Source organism: Poecilia formosa, unplaced genomic scaffold (genome assembly GCF_000485575.1).
Source record: "Poecilia formosa unplaced genomic scaffold, Poecilia_formosa-5.1.2 Scaffold160, whole genome shotgun sequence".
NCBI lineage: Eukaryota > Metazoa > Chordata > Actinopteri > Cyprinodontiformes > Poeciliidae > Poecilia > Poecilia formosa.
In genome coordinates, this window is record NW_006800099.1 from 463,944 (window position 1) to 481,346 (window position 17,403).

Below are 17,403 nucleotides of genomic sequence, written 5' to 3' on the forward strand. Positions count from 1 at the left end.
TGGGGAGCAGAGGTGAGTCACGGGAACACAGCTTCCACCGCAAAGACTAACAAGTAATGAACTTGCGCCACGCCGTCGCTCTCACCTAATCACATTTGGGATTCGGCAGAAACCATTTCCTTCACTTCGAGCCGCTAATACATTTCCGAAATAGAAATCATGATCCACAAAATCACTTCTGCGATTTTTATCAGCAAATCTGGGATTGCCTTGCCGAGGCCGGGCTTTGAAAAAAAAAAAAAAAAAAGGCGAGCCTTGTTAATAATGCATGAATGTTCATTTTCAATTACGTTTGTCGCCTGTCAGTTTATTATGAACTGCTTAGCAAATTTCAACACGCACTGTCAAGTGAACGCAAAATCAACCTAAAAACAAAAATAAGGCCTTTTTTAGAGTTATTTCTTGTTTTTACTCATAATGAAAATGAATCTCATTTTCATTTTGTTTTCCCCCACCGTCTCTATTCGTTGTCTTCTTCCTCCCTTTCCATGCCTGCTAAAGATGGACAAAGGAGATTTACCATCAGGGGTCACACTGTGGTTCTAATTAGTGTAAGTAGGGAGGGAGGAATGAGCGTTTCCTCGCCGAGATGCATCACGTCTAGTCCCACAGCAATTTCTGATGAGAGAGAGAGAGAGAGAGAGAGAGAGAGAGAACCTCTTTCTGTTCCTCTGTCCCCTTTCCTTCTGTTTGGTCGGTCAGTGTGGCAGAGACAAACCAAACTTTATGTGGCGATGTAGGAGAAAAATGCAAAAAAAAAAAAAAAATCAAATCTTCCGCAGGTATTTGGCATGTACTGTTAAGATGTCGATGCGTCTTCTTCAGGGCTGATTCCAGTTTCTGTGAGGCTTTAACCTCAGCAAGTTGGAATTTCCCCGTCCTCCGCCCGGCGGGGGGTATAATTACCAGCAAACAAAAACAAGAAAACAAGACATTTCTGGCTCCGTTTTCACAAACACCTCCAAGCTTTTTATTTTATTTTTTTTTTCATTATTAGTGTTAAGATGACCGCTGGGTGGAAGAGATTTTGTAAGTCTCTTTTATGATGTCAAACTCTTTTCCACGTTTGGTTTATTTTGGCATTTGAGTTTTGCCTGTGGGTGAAACGACAGTCTCAAGTAATCCCAGAATAATTCTGAGCAGATTTGGTTCATAAGAGTTATGGCAAAAAAAAAAGAAGAAAAAAACTCTTCCATTCCCCCTGCATCAACAGGTTAGAGGATATCCTCTCTGTCTTTCAATGGAAATATTTTGTTCATTTTTATCTCAAGAAAGTTTCATGCAAAACAGTTTAAGACTTTCATCTTGATAAAACAGGAGTGTCTCGGAAGAAGAAAGTTGTTTTCTGTTAGCTAATTTAATCAGCGTAAAACTGGCAACAAACACAGCCAAAAACCATTTGAGCTTTTTTACACTGATGTCAAATGTGTCGCATTGTTACTACAAACTGCAATGCCATTTATTGTGCAAAACCCCATAATCACCCAGTGAAATTCTCAATGGCAATCCAGCTGGTAATCTTTAGCAAGCCAAACGTTTCCGGACACGGCCATGCAGGCTGTGGAATTAACTGGATATATATATTGTTCAATTTAGATTTCGATAATCGCAAAAGCAATGCAATTGTCAAAACAATACCAGATATTTAAGATGCTCCACTTTGTGAGCATGTTCTGCTGCTTGTTTCAGCCTGCTTCAAAGCCCGAACTCGCATGCGTTGTGCTTTCAAAGTCAGAACTAGTGCATCTGACAGGAGGAGGAGGAGTGATGAAACATCCCCCCTGGCTAGTGCAAATTTATGTGTGGTTGGTACGAAACATAACTCGGCATCATTTTGGACTTGGAAAAAGTCGGGCATGAACCCAAAACTGAAGAGGAATAAATTTGGTGAAAGGGTGAGACGACCAGCATATGCGGTGACGGCAGCAGGACCATTCAGCAAGGAAAAAGAATTTTAAAAAAAAAAGTCAATTTGCAAGGGAACTCTTTGGATTCAAGGACAAGGAGCTACAGCTGTGTCATTTCTTCACAACGTGGCAACAATAATATGCATATTGCAAAAAGCATCTTGGACTGTAGCATGCATGCAGCATCCATTTGAGGTTGTCCTTTATCCAGCACGGATATGTTTTCAGGGTAAAGAGGTGGTAAGGCTTTCAAGTCAATAAGAAAATATGGCTAAGTTGTTTCTCTGTACCAAATACCTTGGCCAGACATCCACCAACGTCAAGGCGATAGATTTCACCTGTTTACCAGAGACGGTTCAGAACGAGTTTTGGTAACGCATCAAATCGGTTCGACTACCTTGAATTTAAAACTAGTGAGCTACAGTGGATTACATTTCAATGGCTGCATTAAGAAGTGAGCATGGGTGCTGTGGTGGCGCAGGGGCGACGCACGACCCACCCCCGCTTCCTGTCGAACTACTTTCAAATAAAAGCCAACAAAACCTTTAAAAAAAATATGTGAGCAAATTTGTTAATATTCCCAAGTCATTTTAATACACTGCTCAAAAAAATAAAGGGAAAACTCAAATAACACATCCTAGATCTGAATGAATGAAATATTCTCATTGAATACTTTGTTCTGTACAAAGTTGAATGTGCTGACAACAAAATCACACAAAAATCATCAATGGAAATCAAATTTATTAACCAATGGAGGCCTGGATTTGGAGCCACACACAAAATTAAAGTGAAATGTTCCCTTTTTTTTGAGCAGTATATTTTCCTATTTATGCCCTTTTTTTAACATAATCTATACATTCCTGCACGTTTTGTACTTTCAGTTCTGAGTTGTACTTTGATTTCTAGAGATTGTTAAAGCAAACTATACTGTTGATTTTGTGTTTATTCTTTTATATAATACTTCCCATTTGGAAAAAAAGTGCTTTATCATATTTTAAACAATTTGGTATTTAAATGCTGACCCTAAAAATCAAAATTGTCTTTTTTTTTCTACTTTTAACTCGAGTTAATGGATGTTGAGATTTTCTGCAAAGAGGAACTAAGACTTTGACCAGTTATTACAGAGAAACTTTTTTTTTCCGCCAAGTACTGACTGAAGGGGGCCGAACACAAATGGCTGTGACATTTTTCAGTTTTGCTACTTGTGAAAAAGATGGAAAACCATGCAACGTCACGATTATGTAATACTTTGTCTGTATGAAAGTCCAAGTAAAACGCTTTTACGTTTGTTGAGGTGAAAACAGTAGAAAACGGTTTAGATTTTTTTTTTTAATCAAACAAAAGATTAAAAAAATCTTTTGTTGTGACGAAATGAACAAAAACTAATTTGTTTCAACAAACTCCTTGAAAAGATACACTGAACAACAATTGAATACTTCCATTTGGATACTTTCAGGGAACACCGTGTCCAAATATCCAATTCTTCTTCCCGACACCCTCTCTTTTCTTCTCATTGTCACGTAAAACTCCCTAATTGTTAGAACCCGGGGGGGATAGATTTTGTTTTCATAAACAAACACAAAAAACACCTCCTCATTTGGATCAATTGGTGACAGATCCAGCACATTCTCTGGCAGAACCATTTGTTTTGCCTCCGTTTTCTCCAGCCCCCCTACCCCCTCTCTGGGGAGCACTCCTCTCCGCTGATGCTACAATGTAAATTGCATTTTTAATTAAAATCGTACCTCCTGCTTCACTGCGAAACCGGTGTGCTGTACCCTGTTTGTACGGGCTAACAATATGCCTCCCTGTTGACCTAACCCACTTATCGCTGCCCTTTGCGTGTTTGTGTGTCTGAGGACCTTCCCCACCTCCTTGCTGTCTCTGTTTGCTCAGAACACATTGCTCCCTTTCTGTAGAGGCGCTCTGACCGTCCTGCTGCAGTTCATATTGTTTAAGGTCCCAGAGCGTCGCCTCGTCGTAATTTCCCTAAATTATGTGGCTGTTCTCAAGCAACACGGACGCGTTTGGAAAGTGCGACTAGACCCACCGATTTTAAAGTTTTAAAGTTAAAGCTACAAACCAAACTTTGAGTAAAAAAACGTAACTGGACATAGTTTGTCACCAGTAGAACAGTGCGTTTCGTTTCGTTTTTCTATTTCTGTTGCTGTTTTGTTCCTGTAATGCAACTCGACCCTCTCAAAAACAAGTTTGCACATGACTCTGGTGACATCACAAAAGGCGTGGGACAACAGATCGCAGCTCTTTTGATCGTTTATTTACTCGTTTTGAATCAAATTCCTTCTTTAAAAGCGTTTATTTGTATTGCGCACAGCTTGCTAGCGTTCACTGAATAGATTTTAGAAAAATTTGGCAAAAGAAACGCATATGTGGATGAAACAGACCAGACTGGAATGACTAGATGTTGTTATGGCAAATCTCCAACAATTATTTGTTGCTGTAGTAAGAAAAATAAATAAATAAAAAATACAGTGTGGTTAACACATTTAATTAAGATATTTTTTAAGTCCTGACTGTTTTCTGAAGAGCTGTTGCATCATCTGCCAAAAATAATTGCCATGCCGACGGATTTATAACAAGCCCAATCCTACAAATTAGCCCTACCAAGCATCCAGTCTATTCGGGATAGAGAATTATCCAATTGTTTATCGCTACTGGGAAAGCAAATTGCTGTTATGAGCTTGGGGTTTTATCTAGACAACAATAAACTTGGGAGTGCTATAATAAGCAGGTGCAATGGATTCAAACTCTCCTTGCCAATAACATATTTTGGCAGTTGGATTAAGCCATTCTGCCTTTTATGCCCACACATAAAATAGATGTTTTTATTATTTTTTTCCCTGGTAACCAAGAAGCTAAAAATTTAGCTGTGTAGGACCCAGAGTAATGCTTCGCTGCTACTTCAGCAGTTTCAGTGTTTCTGCTCACTACAGGTCAATCGGCTGACAGGAAAGCTCCAAAATATTACTGTTTCTAGGAAAGATCAAATTAGTTGTCTTTAAATGTAAAATCGACTTATTCAGCTTTTTATAATATTATGATGTTATGTACTCATCAAAAACCATTTCAATCTGGAAAGACTCAGACGGAGAAAAGGGAACAATTAAAAGATTTAATGACAGCAATGAATAACAGTTCTTTGGCGCTCGGGCCCTGGCAGCTGATTTGAGCTGAGATTTGATGTGAACTCGATGAACATCCCGATAACCGATTAGGGATGCTCTCCCCCCGGGGCCCAACACTGGTGGTGATGGTCAGGAAAGGGTACCATCCTGGAGAGCCAAAGGATGTGGGTGGAGATGGGGAGGTGGTGGGTTGAACGCAGCTGGGAAGCGTCTGACGGCTTGGGTGTGGATCCTTTTATGCAGAGCCTGATTGCTGATTGAACGTGCCGGGTGAAGTGCAGCGCTGAAGACGGGGATGAGCATGACGTTGATGGGTGAACGGAGGGGGCGGAGTCTTCCAGCCTGAACTTCCGCCATAGCTCCATATCAGAGGTGTTGCTTTGAGTATGTCATGCATGTTTAAGAAATCCTTGAATGCCAGCCATTCATGTTCTCACAAGCAATGGCGTTCTGAGGCTGGGGTGTCGGGAAGAACAGGAGCTTCTTAAAGAGACAGAGGCCTATTTTCAGGGCGTCAAAATGTAAAGACAAATTTCTTAGGTCATGTTTTATATACTGGTGTGCAGCACTTTTGATTGTGCTATGAAATGGTATGTAGTCTTTGTCTTAATAACAGTAAAGTGAAAACTTTTTCTTTTTTTTTACAATAGGGGTTTACATAGAGAAAATCTGCTGTCATTTTCTTCAGTGGAGTGTTTTTTGTGAAATCTTGTTTTTTCGTGTTGAGGCAAACGCATACTACTGGATATTTTTAAAGTAACACGTTCATCAACTTTTCTTTTTTTTTACACCAACCACCTGCTTTTGTAGCACCTTACACAAACATCGCATTTTAGTCGACAAAAGTTAAACTGAAATCCTGCAATAAACTAATAAACTCCAAACTTCAAAAAAGAAAAGGATGGTTGAATTTAATGAAAAGCTAGAAAGACTTTTCTCTTAAGCATGAAAGAAGACCAAAAACAGCGATCGATTTCAACACAATGCATCAAATAATGGCTAAAAATATTGAAAGTTGAGCCGTCAGGACACAGAGGAGTTTTTATTATTATTATTATTTCTACAGCCTGCCTGCTTGGCACAACTTTGTTCTTCCAGCCTCCCACAGCTCAAGACAAAAAAAAAAACAAAAGCAGCGAAAAAAACAAAACAAAAAAACCCCCCAAAAAAACCCTGTCCTCATATCTGCTCTCTTCTCCTTCTCTCGCTCGCCTATCTCTTTGCATTTTCAAGCCATTCGTCAAGTGGTTTGGCTTCTCACTGATGTCGGCTCTATTGAGATTAAGTAACCATAACATTGTTGACAAGAATGCATGACTCAGAAGACTTTGAAAACTGTGGATTATGCCTCCATTTCTTCTTCTTCTTCTTCTTCTTCTTCCCCGTCCTTCTAACTTTTCATGTCAGCATGACGGTTTAGTGAAGGTGCCCCCCTCTCTTAAACGGACCTCTGTGAAAATTGGAAGTTCCCCTTCCACACACACACACACGCACACACACACGTGGACTGACTTTGGGTGTTCGAGCTCGCCGCCGTGCAATAGCGCGCACACAAACAAATAGGTGTGGAGACGAGATGCAGCTGGCTGCTTGGCTGGATTGAGGCGGATACCACTGGCAACGCTGGCAGGCGACTCGCTCTTACTGCTCTAATGAATACTAACAGAACCGTCGCCCCGGTCTTCAAGTCTTCTGCAGCTTTCCTGCCATCTACCTTCATCTATATTCGTATTTCAGTCTTCTCTAAGCAGCTACTCTGCCCTAAGAAAATAAATAAATAAAATATGCCTACAGCATGATGCAACCGCCACCATGTTTTACAATGGCATTGTGTTTTCCATGTGGCAAAGAAAAAGTTCAAATATCTGATCAGAGCATCTCTTTTTTTTTTTCATGCTTGCTGCGTCAAAGTCAAAAAGGTCACTACTTCAGGCTCTTCTGTCAGATTCTGACACCTGTGTGTGAGGGTTTTATATATATATATATATATATATATATATATATATATATATATATATATATATATATATATATATATATTTTGTCTTTATTGGATAAAGTCAAATATGTATGTGACAGATGATGCTGGCTGCTTGCTTGGGAATGAGATGGAAATCGCTGGAAACACTAACAGGCAAGCAGCTCTTATTGCCGTTAGGAAGGAGTACTGAAAACACATTTATTGCCCAGCTACTTTTTTTCTTTCTTTCTTTCTTCCAAAAAGACAAGAACAAGAGCCACACATGCATATACATGAAGTAGAAATATTTGATCACACACGGTCCAGGAGCAACACCTGTTCAAAACAGCTATCTATCACCATCGCAACTGGTTGAATTCATTCTGAAAGGTGCTTAAAAATATATATATATATTTTTTTTTTCAAACAAGCACAAACAACTGTTCTGTCTCTCGCCGTTTCTGTGTTTGCACTCTCACAAAAATAAAGAACAAGGCTTAAGGAGTTGAAGGGGGGTAGAGGGGAAGAAAAATCATCTTGTATTTGCCTTGAGGGTTCTGTCTTTACAAATTCTGCTCCATCAGATATTAAACATGGTGTGGGCCTCCAGGTCCACCAGGCTGCTCAACCAAAATCAATCTGAATGTCAGAGTTTTCTAGAACAAGGAGTCTAAAGACAGAGATTGGAGTCTGAAGACTGCTGCCTACTGTTGCAATTAACTCTGCAGCATTTTCGATTGTTTTTTTGTTTTTTTTTTTGGTTCCCTAACACAATTGTTTTAATCATTCTTTAGATTAGGCGCAGGGATAATTACCCTCATTATCCCTGTTACAATTACTTTCCCTTAAACTGTTCATTTGCTCGGCTAGCCCTGAATATCTGGCTGGTTTTTGCAGCAGCTTAAACTCAAAATCCCTGCCACAAGCTACAGGATCAGGCAGATTCTTTGCCGAGTGTCAACCCAGTTATAAGCCACAAGTTTAATGGTGGTGAGGTGGGCGGGCAGAGGGGGGGATAAAAATGTTTAGGCATGGGTTGTTGCTTGTTTTTAGGCGCAAACGAAGCACAAATACCACGATATTTGCAGTAGGCTGCTGGGACTGATCTTACCTTAGTCACAAGTGGCTCCGTGTCCTCCAGGATGGACACGAAGGGAATCTCCAAGAAAGAGGAGAGGAACTCCACCTGGATCAGCTCCTCCCTGGAGCGTGGAAAGGCGAGCACGGCTGTCACGCCTCTGATCACCAGGTCCTGACAGGCGCTGTGGGACAGCGACTCCGGGTCCCATCCCGCCGGCGACCGCACCACCATCTCCAGGGTCAGGTTGTAGGGCAGCAGCGGGGCCGGCTGGGCGGAGGCGGTGGTGGAGTCCGTCCCGCTGCTTTGGTGCCGGATGCTCGCCAGGGCGCGGTTGAGCGCGTTCTGTATCCGCGCCGGCTGGCGGGTCGGCAGGAGCGCACCGAGGCGCACCGTGTGTCCGATCCGTGCCAAGATGTGGCAGGGCGCCGGGTGAGGGAAGCAGGTCTCGGCGGAGGAGAAGGGAGTCAGCAGGAGGAGAAGCAGCAGCGGAAGCACTCTGACAGAGATGAAAAGGAGACGGGTTCTCCCCGGGGCGAGGCAGCGGCTCCGGAGTCCAGAAAGAGACACCATGCTGTAGATCCGACACGCAACTGAGGAGGACTGTGCTCCGCTCGGCGGGAGATGGCATAGCTCCCTCTTTCTCCCGGCTCCACCGCTCTTCTCGGACTTGATCTTTCTTTTTCTTCTTCTTCTTCTTCTTCTTCTTCTTTTTTTCCTAAACGATTTTCTTGCACATTTCGCCCCTCACCCCTTCAAAGTTTTTCATAAGAGCAGTGAAAGACGCGCCGGTGGTGGAGAGGAGAGATGAGCGCTCGCAGCTTAAAGCGGTCGCCCTGCTTCTGTCAGTCTCTGCTGGAGGAAGGCACACCAGCTGTGAAATTTGTGTGCATGGGTGTGTGTGTGTGTTTGTGTGTGAGAGAGTGCCTGCGTGCGCCTGTGTGTGTCCATGCGCCTGCCCGCCAATAATCTAACCTCTCACGGAGCTTGCCTCTTGGTGAATTTTAATGAAAATTCGTTGAGTAACATCTTCCGCTTTTTCAGGTTTTCCACTCTGAATTTAATGCAAGCGGCCGGATATATTTTATGGCAGTAATTAGTCTGTGAGTCATGTTGTACCATTTAATATAAAGTTTGGAATGTTGAACATGTCTTTTTATACGGGCACAATTCAGGACACACCCTGGACAGGTCGCCAGTCCACCACAGAGACACTCAGGACGTACAACATGTACGCACACCCCCTCACAGCTAAGAGATTTTTAGATTAACCGAAACGGTCATTATTTTTGGACTGCGGGAGGAAGCCGGGGACGTGAAACCGGAAAGAACTGGCGCATGCGCAGGGACAACATTCAAACTTCACGCAGAAAGACTCCGGGCCAGGGTTCGAACCCAGGACCTTCTTGCTGCAAGGCAACAGAGCTGCTAACTGTGCCTCTATGTGACACTTAGGAGTTTTTACTAATTTCTTATTAGCAATGCAAAACGTTTTTTTTTTTGTTTTGTTTTTGTTTTTTATCACCTGGATCTTACAAGACTTCGAGGACGAACTCATACCTGTGAAGTCTCCAATTTCTTCCGGGAAACTACCGTGTTTTACCTCCCTCTCCCGTCGTGCTAACGGTTTAGTATTTTCTCGTAAATATCCCGTATTGTCCCCCCTCCCCCGCTCTCACGTTAGCTTCTCTTCCCCCGCCTCGCTCCGACAGTAGCACCGGACGGCGACATTTCCTATATTCTCAAGTCCAAAACTTGATGGACGAACTCCTACCGCAACAACAACTCGCCCTTTAATAACTACATCTTTATTTTAAAATAAGCTTCATCTGATTAAGGTAAGACTTGAACTTTATAATAGTTTAGGTGGAATCCACTCCAAACATGGACGTCTTTATTACTTCCTACTCGACGTGGCCCTTGACTCTAGACTTGAAAGAGTTGAAAGCAATTGCATGTGACTTGCAAAAACGGTGACTTTCTCCCACCTCTGATATCACAAGACATTCAGGATGAAGTGTTGGATGACGTAATGTTTCGCCCTTGGTGACAAACCCTGATGTTAGATATTCTGACACAAAATGTTAGAAGAATGATCCAAGGTCTTTATTTAATCAAAACACCATTTCAAAAAAATCTACTCTAAGCATGTGAATTATTATTTTAAACAAATCAGTTTTAAAAATGAGTCAAAACGTCAAACTTGTAATCATTCAAGCAAAGCAAATTATGACTGTTGCTCTTAATAATTATAGGTGCAAAATCAGTTTTAAATGTTCAGCATCCATTAGAAATATATATTTTTTTAAAAATCACTGCGTTTTCAGTAGAAAATACAAGATGTGTCCCTTATAACCAAGAATCAAGACTGCAAATAGTAACTGGAAATGGCAGTCTGGGTGACCTGAGTAAAATTAATTTTAAAATGCCGCAAATGCGAGTGTGGCATAACACTTGAGGTGTGATTCGCAGATTTAAGCTCTGAATTGGAAAGCAGCTTAAGTAGCCTTCAAGCACATGTTTCTGTTTCAGTAACATTATTCTGCAGTGAACGTTTGTTTTGGCAATATTCTGTTTGAACCAAAACTCGGTTACCGAGAGCAACTACTCCCGATCTGTGGACAATCTGTAGAGATTGTTGGAAGAGGAATAATTAAAGATCCCTCTTCCTACACAGAGCTAAACTTGTAAAATATTATAGGAGCCCGAGTGATGCTTTATTGGCAAAGGGGGAGTGGAGGTAGCAATAATTAAGACACCAGTCCTGAGATTACGTTTCAATTTCTTTCTGAATGTCAGCGCGAAATAAAGCTACTGCAGTAAAATATAAGTTTGTACTTTCAATCTTTAAACTCAGTAAGTTGTCTATAGTTCTTTCAACACAACCTAAATCTTTCCCCCTTTGGTTTATACAGTGAAAAAAACATGAATGGACTTTCATCTTTGTTCTTCTATAAAGGAGCCCAGCATGTTTTCCTTGGTAATGGGCCACTTTCAAGCACCTCTAGGGCTCCCACCAAGATGTTCCTGCCAATCTGGTGAACACAAAGCTGATAGTTCGCTGAAATCTCAGTTTTGCCTGGAGATTTATTTCCACTTCCTTCCTGCCGTCCAGCTAGAACATTACCTCTTGTGTAATCACAACTTTTCAGCACCATAGACAGTGCCAGAGCCATAAAAGAGATCTACTGCGCATGCTAATTTGGCTTAAAGCAAGGGACAGCACTAAGTTCTTCTTCCCTTCATTCAGCAGTCATTTTGTCCTCCATATTTCTGATTTATGGTATTTGAAATGTAGTTTTTTTTTTCTTTTTTTTTTCTATTTTTTATTTTTTTTTTTACCTTAAATGTTCCTCAAACACTTTCACTAAGTTTGACTTCCACTGCAGGGCCACTTTCACCATGATGGCTGATGTAGAAAAAAAAAAAGTTCTTTGGTCAACCTGATAAAGGGATTCCTGCCTCTCTTGTCCCTTGGGTCCACATGCACACACACGCACGCACACAGACACGTATTCATGGGATCAACATGTCATTTCACAGCTCGCTGCATGACCTGGAGGGAAAGCTGTTTGGCTGTTGATACATCTAAAAAAAAAAAAAAGTTAAAGTTAAAGTACAAAAAAAGTGTTTTCCCTCCATCTCCATCCTTCTTATTACTGGACTGGCTAAATGTGGAGACAAGAGCAAAACCAGCACTGTAGACCTCATTCCATTGCAGACACATCAACATTCGTTTCTTCTGGCAGCCATTGAAGCTGCATAGAACTGAAAACATCCAAGCCAAGTCAAACTATTTCAAAGCAGACAGTGGCCGCAAAAGTATTTGACACATTTAAGTCACAAATACGTGTCACCCCTAAATAAAATCCAGTGCAACTGATTGCATGGAGAAGTCGGCTAATTCATGAACAGTATCCACCAATGTATAATTTAACATAATGTCATAAAACAAAATAGGTTATGGCTATGCCGTAGCTGCAAGCCTACCCAAGTCATGCAGGCAAGGTGGAGGTTCACTTTTCAGCAGGACAGCAACCTTAAAACATACAGCAAGAGCTACAGTCTGCTGTATTTTGTGTTGGTATAGCCTAGTCAAAGTAAATACCTAAGTCCAATTAAGAATCTTTAGAAAATGTCCGGATGGGAGCATCTGTGAACGTCAGTTTTCAAGTCTTTCTAGTCCTTATTTGTACCAACATACCTAAAAAACAAAAATAAAATAAAATAAAAACTTGCAACTGTAATTCCTAAGAAGGTGGCTAAAATACAACCGCACTTTATAAACTTAAGAATTAAATTTATTAGGAAAAAAAAAACTGAATAAAACTTTAACTTAGGCTACATGTTGCTGTTTTATTCTAACATCCCAATAACATAACAAAGGCAACAAGATGTAGAAAGGCTGTGTATGGAGGATGGTGAATACTTTTGGGAGATATTAAAAGTATATTTTTCTTATTTGCAGACGGCTCTTTCTTTTAACTTAAAAAAAATAATAATTAACACACTAAGCTGCTTTAAAACATCCCAGAGCAATTTGTTTGGTTTCATTTTCAGTTGAAGGTTTTTCCCACATGGCATCACACCTCCTGCAACACCTAAGCTTGAAAAACAAATGCTGCACATGTGATTGCTTCTTATTTGACCATATTTCCAATCGTACAATGATGTTAATAAACAGTACTTGTTTGAATTTACAGTCCAACTATTATGCGTCGCACATAGCAGGTAGCAAGGAAGAAAGAAGTAGACGAGATTCTCGCTGATACTCAGGCTTTAATCTTGTATCTCGTTGATGCTTGAGTTCGTCAGAGCTGGTCAAATCATCGTCAAACTCATTGCGTGGCTGTGCGTGATGTGCGCCGGTTCTCCCGAAGGACAGAAAAAGCATTAAATACATTTACAAAAATTTGATGGACCATCGGTATCCCACCAAGGTTTTTCTGCAAGCTATCATCACTTTTATTGTTTTATTTACAAATTTTAAGCACATTTATCAAGTTTTTGTTTTACAAGTCCAGGCTTTGTCAAAGTTGTGACAGTTCTCTTGTCTCTGACTCTGTAATTAGCTCTCTTGCCCCTCTTTTGTGTGTTTTTAATATGTGGGCTGTCTGGTTTACCTTCCACTGCCTGCCTCCTGTTTGCTCAGAGGTAAATGTTGCCATCTGCATCTGTTCACCCTTGTCCATATTTAGTCCCATCTCTTTCATTTGCCTTTGTTGGTGTGTCTGTTCATCCAGGCTGTCATGTTCTTGCGTTCCGCTCCCGTTCATCTCCCTTTTATTTGTTCCCTGGACTCATGCTTGGATTGCCTGTCATATGGACTTTTTGTTTGTTCCTTGCACCTGCAGCCTCTTTTGTTCTTTGAAAATTTCATTAAAGTCTTTTTGCTTAGTTTAACCTCCTGTGTCTTGTGCCCTGCTTCTGGGTCATCCAGAGCACTAGGTATGAAAGTCACGGTCAGATATTGAAGTAAAATTTAGGTTTTCGAATGCATACAGCTTAATCCCCCACAAAAAGTTTGGAAAGACTGTTTTTCTAATTTTCTTATTAAGGCAACAGTTTTCTCAAATACCAGAAAATATTGTTGAAGTTATTGTAAAGTAAGTTATTAAATACAGATGGGAAACCTGGGTAGAATATGTAAGCAAAGATGATGTGAAATGAAGTGATTCAGTTACAGATAAGCACCAAACAAAATATATTATCAGAATAAAAAAAAAAATTTGCCAAGGACTTCTTATGTCTTAATTTTCTGCCGGGTCTTGGTGGGTTTACTGGTTTGTTTGGAATCACTTTAATGTTGCAGAGTCCAGTTCTGTTTCCATATATATATTGCTCTGGAAAAAAATCAAGACACCACTTAAAATGATCAGTTTTTCTAATTTGACTTATTATAGGCATATATTTGAGTAAAATGAACATTGTTCTTTTATTCTATGAACTACTGACAACATGTCTCTGAGATTCAAAGCAAATGTATTTATTTTGCAGAAAATGAGTAATGGTTAAAATAACGAAAAATATGCAGAGCTTTCAGGCCTCAACTAATGCAAAGAAAACAAGTTCATGTTCAATTAGAAACAACAATACTAAAGTTTTAAATCAGGAAGAGTTCAGGAATCAATGTTTGGTGGAATAACAGTGAGGTTCAGTGCAGAGGACTCTGATTTTTTTTCCAGAGCTGCATATATGCTAACATTTTTCTCAAGCATTCTCTGACATGCAGTCAGTTTATTAGTTGATTAGATGAAGGTGATTAGATGAAGGCTTCACTAGATGGAGGTGAACTTGCTAGGTTTCATTGAATCAAACCATTGCCAAACCATAGTACATTCACCTGCGTGCCCAACAGTTTGTAAGAGGTTATTTCCTGAAATGCATCGACATGTTCACTGTTCTGGGAAATGAATAATAAAGTTTTAAACTTAGCTTTCTAAAGGAAATAACTCAACAGGTCGTAGTCGTTTCTCTTTTTCTCTCTGGCAAATTTTAGTCAGGCCCTGAGGTTCTTTCGGAGAGAGCACTTTTCCTTTTTTCACACCTTCCATGAAAGTTAAACTTGTTCAGTCTCTTTCTGAATGTATAGAGGCAAGTATTTTCCTCCAGCATTCATATGTTAATTTTGCCAAAGGACAATAGGAACCTTCTGTCTACACAATCCTTTGTTCAGGTGCTGGTTATTAGACCTCATGATGATTTCTTTGCCATCCATGTCTTTCTGTATCTAAATGTCTATTTTTTTTTTGTTGTTGTTGTTGTTGAGACATTTGGTGATCGAAAGTAATTTTTCCTCAGTCTACTTTGCTATAAAACATGTGGGGATGTGATTTTAATAAAGAACATTTACCAGCAGGAGATTGCTTCAAGATCTTTATTTTTAAATTTTTTCTTTGGCTTCCTTCAGAGTTCATGATCTCCTGTTTTACAAAACTCAACAAGCCCCAGCAGTGATCAACAGAACGTAGTCGTGTAATGAAAAAAGGTTTCAGGTCGTTTTTTCCCCCCCCCCTATTTACCAATTTCTGGCCCCATTTCATACGCAGCCTGATTTGAAGTCGTTACCATTTCATCACAACCTACTTCCATTCTGTTCTCTGGAAACAAAGTCATTCATATCACCTGCTCATTCATTGTTTATCTATTTTATTCTCTTGGTTGTTAGCTATTTTTTCTATAAATTACAGAGATAAATAATGATAAAATGGCTCAAATGTTTCATATGATGTAGCATAAGTTTCTGGTACCAGTGTTGGCCTTTGGATCCCTGGATGGACAACTTGAAATAAGTAAGCGACTTCCTGCTGGTAGATAATAGTTATTATACTTGCATAGCCAAATTTCCCTGCAGTAGACTATGACTTCATTTTGGAAAATTACTTTCAGTTATTAGTTGTTAAAATGGATACAAATATTCCCTAAAGTGAGAACAAATCAACCCATTCCTTGTACAAATGTCCCATGACAGATTGTTTTTTTTGTCTACCTTAAATGGTGAGGTATAAAAAGTTAGGTAAAGCAATTTACCCTGCACAAAGTGCTGATTCTGCCACTGCAAATACACCAGATAGTTAGCTCTAATTATTTGAAGTCAGTGCTCTGCACCACAAGTTGCCTGATTGCTCATTGTGGTCATGATAATCTCCTCTTCTTAGCTATTCTAACCTTCCTCAAGTTTCCAGTGACTTATTCTTTTATGTTCTTGTGTTTTAAGACATCTCGGACTCTGCTTGAGCTGATTGATGCTCCTTTCCACCCTGGATTCCACACCAGTCGCTAGACTTACCCGAGTGTTCGCCTGAATCTGCTACGCCGTTTGTTGAACAACCACCTCGAGTAAGGAAAACACACAAATCAACACGTGTTGATACCTCCACCTCCTCATCCACAGATACAGTAACTCATACACTTCAACTCTCCACGTCTTCTGTTTGGAATCGATTCCCAAGAGCTTGACGTTTTCTTACCTCAGCCACTCTTAAGGATTTTCAACCGAGAATCCACCTATAAGCGAGACATGGTTTTCCAAATATGCTCAGCCCAAGGTCGCACCTGGACCTCACTCTTTCAGATATGATCCCATCGCTGCTGTTTATATTGTCTAAAGATTTTATGTCGCACCCCATTTTTATTGATTGCGGTCGTGATCTCAGTGTGGAGTAGTTGGTTTTACAAAACATGACACAGTGTGACCTCTGATCGATCAATGCAATACTCACAACTGACTGCATGAAATCACTCAACAAACTTCCTCCAAAAGTGGGTTAATTGATGCACAACTTAGAAATATTAATGTCCTGTAGGAGATGGATCTTTGCTTCATAAAATTTAGATACCAAAAAATCAAATATGTACTAAATGGGAAGCGAAAGGGTAGTGAACTGCAACTCTTTTAATCAAGTTGCTGCATTTGTGTGGTTGTACTTTTTGTCTGTCTGTCTTCGTACTGCAGGTATCTGATAAGCTGCTATTACAGAGTATCTTTGGTTCTTGCCCTAAAATGCTTGCCTTGCTCAACAGGAGCTCAATAATCCGAGGTGAAACGCGATTGGTCTAAATTCTAAGAGCTTGTTGACTATCCAAACAAGCCGAACCCTTACCCATCACCCGCCTGCAACTTCAACATCCATTTGAACCGTCGATGGCGAATGTCTACGTGCTATTGAAGATTTCCTCGTTTGCCAAAAACGAGCCACGAAGAGAAATAAACTCCAGGCTTTATCGAGCCCACGCACGGGAAGACAAACATGGTTTTTAAGCACAGCAGGCAAAAATGAAACATCTCAAACAGGATTACAAAAAAAAAAAAGAATCCAATATCTCAGTAATCTGCATGGATCACATAACTGGAGCAGTAAGTGGTACAATTTGTTTAGCTTAATCCTGAGGCAATTCTAAGTGTCTCCTTTTCTGTGGCACTGACAAATTATTACAGTCCATTCTTTTCGAATAAAGCTTCAAACTGTGATAGATGTACTGAATTATTTCCCCAGACGTTCACATTTTATTCATTTTTGTCTTGGTTCTACTTTAAGGCCCAGAACAATAGTTTATTTATTTATTTATTTTGCCACTCATTGGCATAGACCCAAACACCTGGCAAGCAATCTTTTGCACTAACATGGTGATGCCTAAAATAAACATGTTTAATGTTACATTAATTCAGTGGTTCCCAAACTTTTTCTTCTGTGCCCCCCCACCCCCCTCCCCCCTCCAGTGGTTTCCAAACATTTTCTGCGCCCCCCTATGGATTACAAATGGCTGTCTGGTTGAAACGACGCGTGTGACGGGGAGGGGGGCATCGACTTT

The 17,403-nt window shown here is 40.4% G+C and overlaps 1 protein-coding gene across 4 annotated transcripts in view; it reads right to left on the reverse strand.

Moving 5' to 3' along the window:
- LOC103146524 (glutamate receptor ionotropic, NMDA 3B-like) overlaps window positions 1-17,403 on the reverse strand; it is a 183,342-nt gene that overhangs the window by 135,420 nt on the left and 30,519 nt on the right. For 2 of the 4 annotated variants that reach the window (XR_001663668.1, XM_007564497.2), the window contains exon 1: window positions 8,125-8,964. The exons of 1 other annotated variant lie outside the window; for it this stretch is intronic. Coding sequence is in view for 2 of the 3 variants with exons in the window: in XM_007564497.2 (XP_007564559.1) it covers window positions 8,125-8,664 (540 nt within the window). In the remaining variant the exon portion in view is untranslated. Of the gene's footprint in view, window positions 1-8,124; window positions 8,966-17,403 lie in introns of those variants that run through there. One more of the 4 variants, XM_016677681.1, reaches the window with a different exon arrangement.